The sequence below is a fragment of the Ranitomeya imitator genome, chromosome 2, assembly GCF_032444005.1.
Source record: "Ranitomeya imitator isolate aRanImi1 chromosome 2, aRanImi1.pri, whole genome shotgun sequence".
Taxonomy (NCBI): domain Eukaryota; kingdom Metazoa; phylum Chordata; class Amphibia; order Anura; family Dendrobatidae; genus Ranitomeya; species Ranitomeya imitator.
In genome coordinates this window covers 517,924,482-517,932,781 of record NC_091283.1, presented here as the reverse complement: position 1 = coordinate 517,932,781, position 8,300 = coordinate 517,924,482, and the positions used below count along the sequence as shown (strand labels likewise).

The 8,300-nt window shown below is 42.0% G+C and overlaps 1 protein-coding gene across 2 annotated transcripts in view; it reads right to left on the bottom strand.

Moving 5' to 3' along the window:
* Positions 1-1,956: 1,956 nt before the first annotated feature.
* Positions 1,957-8,300, bottom strand: part of LOC138664784 (embryonic polyadenylate-binding protein) — a 148,990-nt gene continuing 142,646 nt past the window's right edge. For both annotated transcript variants that reach the window (XM_069751756.1, XM_069751757.1), the window contains exons 13-14: positions 5,066-5,196; positions 1,957-2,292 (exon numbers count right to left, since the gene is read on the bottom strand). In XM_069751756.1, coding sequence (XP_069607857.1) covers positions 2,212-2,292; positions 5,066-5,196 — 212 coding nt within the window. In that variant the 3' untranslated portion in view covers positions 1,957-2,211. The remainder of the gene's footprint in view (positions 2,293-5,065; positions 5,197-8,300) is intronic.

Here is an 8,300-nt window from a genome sequence, read left to right as displayed (position 1 = left end):
CTGTGCATCCCACCGAAACCACAGACTGTCTACCCTGGGAGTCTTCTGGGGTCCTGATCTCCAACACAGGAGCGGAGAACCGAATTGACACTTGCTATTTTTTGTATTTTGCCATTTCATTTTTAACTCCACCTCTTCTAAGCCATAACTTGTTTATTTTTCCATCAACACGAGGCAATGCTTTTGTGGGTAGATTTGTCATTTTGAATGACACCATTCATTTTACCATATTGAAAAAAAAAAACGGTATGAAAATGGTGCAAAAAAGCAATGCATTGAGTATTAATAAATATACAAAAAAAGCAATGCATTGTTTTTTTTGTATATTTATTAATACTCATTGTGCGGTGTTTCACCTATTGCACCATGTAATCAGGCCATTTAAGTTCCACTGAGATTTACAGCAACATTTAAAGGGTTAAATAGCAATTAGTGCAGGCTCAGTTCTTGAGCCTGATCTATACACCTCTACCAAACATAGGAAGTTTAAAAGTATGGCCAATGTTCAAAAGGGGTTAATGTCTAGCTGGTTGTACATTTACTTGCACAGGACTTTGGATATTTTAGAGTTTTGACTTATAGATCATGTTTAGTGATTAGTGATGAGCGAACGTGCTCTGATGTGTTCAAATAATAAGATGTCTGAGTCCCTGTGGCTGCATCATTCGGATCTGTTACACAGTTGCAAAACATGCAGATGCAGGGACTCGAACATATTCAAGCACGCTTAAAATACTCAGATAACACGCTATCTGAGCACGTTCACTCATCACTAGTCATGTTCTATTAATATAAGGCCTCTAATTTACCTTACTACTCTAAATACTGACACTGCAACTCCACTTCTCTAAATCTTTTATTTTAACCACTTCCTGACCCCGGGATGACTTTTCACATCCTAATGGAATGTGCAGCTTTTCTTTGATTTTCTCGGACGAGTGCTATCCGTGGTCTTTACAGATATAATACGTACAAGAGATATTGGGCAATAAACATGTCCGATTTTTTTCCTCGGACTAAGTGGTCCATGGAAAAAGAAAAACCCAGACATGATTGATTTTGATCAGTGTCTCGGATCAAAACTGGCAATGCAAGGGTCTGTGAGAAAAGTCGGACTGCACTCTGATGACATCAAGAGCTCTGCCTCTTGCTATGCCCTCCTCTTCCCTACCTCCCTTCTCCATAGAAACTCAACTCCCATCTCAGTAGTGGGAAAGTCTTTTCACTAAATACAGATTTTATCTGTGAATTGAGAATGTTGCAAATTAATTACATTTCCTGAAAGATTTGGATTGCAGTGATACGATCTATAAGTTGCTTAATTTCACATGTACTACTGATTTATGAAATAAAAATTAAAACAGTTACTCTTTAAAATTTTTAGTAAATGCATAAAAACTATTGCAAAACTATGACAATTGTAATGTGTTGCCCGCGTGCTGGCGCAGGCGGCAGAGTTGCCCGCGTGCTGGCGCAGGCGGCAGAGTTGCCCGCGTGCTGGCGCAGGCGGCAGAGTTGCGCGCGTGCTGGCGCAGGCGGCAGAGTTGCGATTTTCAGCCCTTCAAATCTTTACAGCAGCAAAGTTACAATTAGTAGGAAATATATTCTCCCCATTTCCCATAGTCTAGTCCTGGATTGCGCCTTATGGTAAAGAGTCCTAAAGTCTGAAAAAGAAGAGTAACTGAAAACTAAGCTTGAGCTGCTTCGTACACAGGACTGCTTCCAAACGTCCTCCTCACCATGGTTGTGCAGGTGAGAAACAGAGGACTCAATCCCCCTAACTACTAGTGACCGTGAAATGTGACATTTATTTCATGTTTGTCAAGGGCTCTGATTTTCCAAGGGCACGTGAGAGGAATGGCAGGCATGGGATTCCTGTAGTAGCAAGTCAGTTCCTCATCCTTTTTGCCAATGTCTACGAGACAGAATGGATATAAAATATAAAACAGATTTGCTTTTGCACGTTTTTATTTAATGCAGAAAAAAAAATGAAACAAGAACACAATAATAAAAGATAAAGAAATAATATTATTTATAGCTGTCGTTCATCACTGGGGATGTAATTTACTTTACCTTACATAATACTATATTTCTACACAAACAAAATATGATTGGCTTTCCTAAATTTATACAGGTTCCTTCCACTGTGCGCGTGACACAAAGTGTAGTGAAGGTACAAGTCCACGTGTGGCTGTGATCAGCAGGAGCGCTTCACATCAGGGAAGGATGGCCGCCTTTGTGTGAAGACTCCTTAGCATGGTGGGCTTCTAGGACGCCGACGGCTTCTTCCACCTGTGGGGAAAATATAGTTTAGTGCACAGGGACTTTATAAGAAATGTCCTAATACATCAGTCCCTACCAGCTGCTACAAGAATACAATCCGGACATGTCCTCGTCTTAGGCTGTGAGCGCATGCTTGGAGCGGCCGTATTGTACAAGATTTAATACCAATATCCCATCAATCATTGCTTAGAGGCAGCGTTTAGGAGAGTCTGCATGTTACCCATGTTCTGCTGCCAGTGCCGACATGGCTTCTGTGTGCGCCATTAGAAGCCACAGTAGGTGGAAAGCATCAACTCAGAATTCCCCTGCCAAGAAAGCAGCATGTCATGACTAAAAAGCTTTACGTCCTACCTCCCAAATCTGTTACTGCAAAGCACATGGTGGGAAGAAGCTGCGAGACAGGAAGAGCTACCTGCTACTGCCCTCCTTCCATCCCCAAAATTACCCCAGGGAGGGAAACTAACCTTTCTTCATTCTTCACAGTATTTACCACATAGGCTACTAAGAAGGAGCATGTCTTTGATCACTGCACATAGGGCTGGGATTTGGTGGGGTGGTTTATTCCATTACATTTTGATGCAAAATTGGAGGAAGGCTCTTAGTGGGGTAAAGTGCTCGGTGGGATTATCACAACATACAAGGTCTCTGTGTCAGAAAATATTTGAGTATGAGACCTATGATTAGTTTATATATTAGATTTTATTTGTGATGGTCAAAGTGTGAAATTGGCCTGGCTCACTTTGCTTTGTCAGATTTCCCCCCGTGCAGTTAAAGGGAATCCAGGTTTTTGCCACCTACTCTAAGAACAGCATAATGTAGAGACAGAGAATGTGATTCCAGTCATTTTTCAATTACTGGACTGTTGTAGTTTTGATTGTAGTCACTTTTCTCAGCAGGAGATAATTATTACAGGACTAATAAACCTGCTGCCATATAGTCCTCCATATTCATAAGCTCTATATATCCCCTCCCCCATCACAGAATGGCAGCAAGGGCCAGCTCCAGGTTTTCATGGGCCCTGGGCGAAAGAGTCCCAGTGGGCCCTTTTAACACATACCACAATTCATAATGCACCGATACGGCAGAGAAATATAGGTATAGTACAATGCCAAAGATATCACTTACTTCTTACATTACATGAGTGATATCTATTGTACATTCTACATTAGCTCAGAAACCGGACAATATAGTCCTCTATACAGAATAATGAGCCCCATATATTGCCCCATACAGTATAATGGCCCCATATAGTGCTCCATAGTGTAATTGGCACCACATAGTCCTCTATACAGAATAATGAGCCCCATATATTGCTCCAATCAGAATGAGCCTCATATAATGCTCCATACAGTATAATGGGCCCATATAGCGCTCCATACAGTATAATTGGCACTACATTGTCCTCTATACAGAATAATGAGCCCCATATATTGCTCCAAGCAGGATAATGAGCCTCATATAATGCTCCATACAGTATAATGGGCACCACAGAGTGCTCCATACAGAATGAGCCGCATATATTGCTCCATATGGAATTGACCCCATATAATGCTCCATACAGTATAGTGAGCCACATATAATTCTCCATACAGTATATGATGGGCCCCATATACTGCTCCATATATAATGGGCCTCACATAATGCTCCATACAGTATATGATTGGCCCCATACAGTATACTGAGTCCCATATATTGCTTCATACAGAATGTGCCCCATATGATGCTTCATACAGAATGGGCCCATATAATACTCCTTACAGACTGGGTCCCATATAATGCTCCAAAAATAATTGGCCCCATAAGATGCGCCATGTATATTGGGCCCCATATAATGCTCCATATATAATTAGTCCCATAAGATGCTTCATATATAATTGGCCACATATACTGCTCCATATGTAATTGGCCCCATATACTGCTCCATATTAAATTGGCCCCATATAATGCTCCCTATAAAATTGGATTCATAAGATGCTCCCTATATTATTGGCCCCATAAGATGCTCCCTATAGAATTGGCCCCATAAGATGCTCCCTATATTATTGGCCCCATAAGATGCTCCATATAGAATTAGCCCCATATAATGCTCCTTCTGATGGTCCCCATATATTGCTCCAAATATAAAAAAATAAAATAAAATACTCACCTCATTGCTTGACGCTGCTCTGCTTCTTGACTCCTCAGCGTCTTCCTGCTCTCTGTGCTGCGACTGCTCAGGCAGAGGGCACGCACTAGTGACGTCATCGCGCCCTCTGACCTGAACATCACAGTCAGATGATGGAAGACGCTGCAGCGCTGGAACTGGGAGAGGTAAGTATCGCAAGTGCCGGGGCCCGGGGCAGGCGGGGGGTCCACTCGCGGGGGCCGGCACTATAGCGCGCCAGTGTCCCCGAAGGCGAGTGGGCCCCCTGCCTGCTCAGGGCCCCGGCACTTGCCCAGGTGCGCCGGGTGCTGACGCCGGCCCTGATGGCAGCTGTCTGCCTATGCACAGTGTACACAGAAAGAAGTCAATGAATCAGCGGTCGGGGAGATCTGCAGCTGAACAAGCAGTGATATCAAAAGTACAGCAAGCAAATCTAAGTGACATCACTGGAATCAGCGTCTCTGTCCTCATATTCTGCTCTCAACTTGGGTAGCAAAAACATTGACAGATTCCCTTAAAACACGGTCTAGTGGGCTGCATTAACTGCAGACGTACAGAATGATCGTTAGGCTAGTATGAAAAGTACGTTCATGCCATTTAATGACTTTAGAAATGCCAATAATTTCACTTTTAAAATACCTTTGTTTGAAGAGACTCCGGAGACTCCAGCATATGTAACAGCTCAGAGTTGTCTATTTCCAACAACATGCCTGTTATTTTTCCAGCAAGTTTGGCATGCATACTGAATATTAGAGGATAAATCCGTTCACCTAGAAATATTACCAGGGTTAATAACGTAATGCAGTGAGAGTAACTGTTTTTACTCAAAAGTGACCGAACTATGTATCCCTGCATTTTAGCAAATACAGGCATTTGATCAGTGCAGAGTTAAATACCGTAGCTTCTAAAGACATGAATAGGACCACAGCAGGAGCAGCTCCCCAATGCAGCGATTCGGAGGCCACGTTCCCTTCTCACACGCTGACCTCATACACTCATGAACATTCATAGCGTCATAGAAACATATGGAATTACATACAAGTTCAAGGAACAATATACGGTATGGTAACCTGTAACAGCATCACCATTATATCCAATTTATAAAAATACAATAAAATTATATTTTTCATTTATCCCTTTTGGAGCAAATGTCCCCAATTTTTGTATCCAAAATACCTCCTTTTCCAGGAATTGCCTTGTGCCTTCTCATTATAGTACACTTTTCCCCTTATTTACCATTGCAAATCGCTCATTGTGGTTTTTTTTGTCACATTTCTTTTTGATCAATTCTATTTTCTTTATATAATAGTTGATCTATGTTGATTTAATTGGTCTAGTTTGAGCTACATTAAGACATACCACATGGACAATTCAATTGCTAAACATTTTTAGTGTCGCATGTACAATAACGAGATTGGTATTTTGTTCCCTTTTAACAGATTACGGATGTTATCAGTTTTAATAATTACCGGTAATTGGACAATTTAAAGAAGCTCTTCCAGGAAGATTTTTTTTTCCATTACATCTGTGTATATGTTCATGTAATGTAGTGTGTATGTGTTAAACCCCACACGCCATGGCCATTTTCATTTTTTCTTTTTTCGGAGAGACTATGGAGACTATTGAAGCATGCCAAAAGTAAAAAAAACAAAAAAACAATATATATATATATAAAACATCAAATCGCCCCCTTTTGCCCCATTCAAAATAAAAAATAAAATCAAACACATATTTGGTATCGCCGAGTCCAGAATAGCCCAATCAATAAAAAAAAAAAAAAAAGATTAACCTAAATCGCTAAACGGCGTAGCGAGAAAACAGTCAAAACGCCGGAATTACGTTTTTTCAGTCGCCACGGCATTGCATTAAAATCGTATCTGCACCAAAATGGTATTATTAAAAACATCAGCTCAGCATGCAAAAAAAAAAAAAAGCCCTCACCCAACCCCAGATCACGAAAACTACGGGTATTGGAAAATGGCGCATTTTTTTTTTTTTTTAGCAAAGTTTGCAATTTTTTTCACCACTTAGATAAAAAAAAGGACCTACCGTATATATACTAGAGTATAAGCCGACCCAAGTATAAGCCGACCCCCCTAATTCTGCCACAAAAAAAACTGGGAAAACTTATTGACTCGAGTACAAGCCTAGGGTGGGAAATACAGCAGCTACCGATAAATGTCAAAAAGTAAAAATAGATACCAATAAAAGTAAAATTAATTGAGACATCAGTAGGTTAAGTGTTTTTGAATATCCATATTGAATCAGGAGCCCCATATAATGCTCCATACAGTTTATGATGGCCCCATAAAATGCTCCATATTAAAATATGCCCCATATAATCCTGCATAAAGGTTAATAATGGCCCCATAAGATGCTCCATAAAGATATTTGCCCCATATAATGCTGCACAAACGTTGATTATGGCCCTATAAAGACACTTGCCCCATATAGTGTTGCACAAACGTTATGGCCCCATAAAATGCTCCATACAGACATTTGCCCCATATAGTGCTGCACAAACCTTATGGCCCCATAAGATGCTCCATACAGCCACTTGCCCCATTATAGTGCTGCACAAACGTTATGGCTCCATAAGATGCTCTATACAGACACTTGCCCCATTATAGTGCTGCACAAACGTTATGGCTCCATAAGATGCTCTATACAGACACTTGCCCCATTAAAGTGCTGCACAAACGTTATGGCCCCAGAAGATGCTCTATACAGACACTTGCCCCATTACAGTGCTGCACAAACGTTATGGCCCCATAAGATGCCCTATACAGACACTTGCCCCATTATAGTGCTGCACAAACGTTATGGCCCCATAAGATGCTCCATACAGACATTTGCCCCATTATAGTGCTGCACAAACGTTATGGCCCCAGAAGATGCTCCATACAGACATTTGCCCCATTATAGTGCTGCACAAATGTTATGGCCCCATAAGATGCTCTATACAGACACTTGCCCCATTATAGTGCTGCACAAACGTTATGGCCCCATAAGATGCCCTATACAGACACTTGCCCCATTATAGTGCTGCACAAACGTTATGGCGCCAGAAGATGCTCCATACAGACACTTGCCCCATTTGCTGTTGCTGCGATAAAAAAAAAACAAAAAAACAAAAACACATACTCACCTCTCAGTCGCTCAGGACCCCGAAACTTTCAATATTCACATGACTTCGTTCTGGCGCCGCTCCATCTTCAGCACTGACGTTCAGGCAGAGGGTGCGCACTAACTACATCACCGCGCCCTCTGACCTGAGCGCCACTGCTGAAGACAGAGCGGCGGCGGCTCGAATGAGGTGAATATCGCGCAGCGCTCCCCTCCCTGCTTCCCGGCGCTGCTGCTTCTTCCTCTACTGAGCGGTCACTTACCGTTCATTACAGTAATGAATATACGGCACCACCCCTAAGGGAGGTGGAGCTGCATATTCATTACTGTAATGAGCGGTACCATGTGACCGCTCACTACAGGAAGAAGCTACCGGCTTCGGGGAAAAGACGTGCAGGGACCGCGCCGGGAGTAGGTAAGTATAATTAGACAGCCCCCGCTCCCCCTCCCCTGCCGACCCCTGGGTATGACTCGAGTATAAGCCGAGAGGGGGACTTTCAGCCCCCCAAAAAGGTGCTGAAAATCTCGGCTTATACTCGAGTATATACGGTAGACATAATTGGTAACTATGAACTCGTAATGACCTGGGGAATCATAATGGCAGGACAGTTTTAGTATTTAGTGAACCTAGTAAAAAAAGCTAAACAAAAAAAACAAGTGTGGGATTGCACTTTTTTTGCAATTTCACTGCACTTGGAATTTTTTTCCCGTTTTCTAGTACACGACATGGTAAAACCAATGGTGTCGC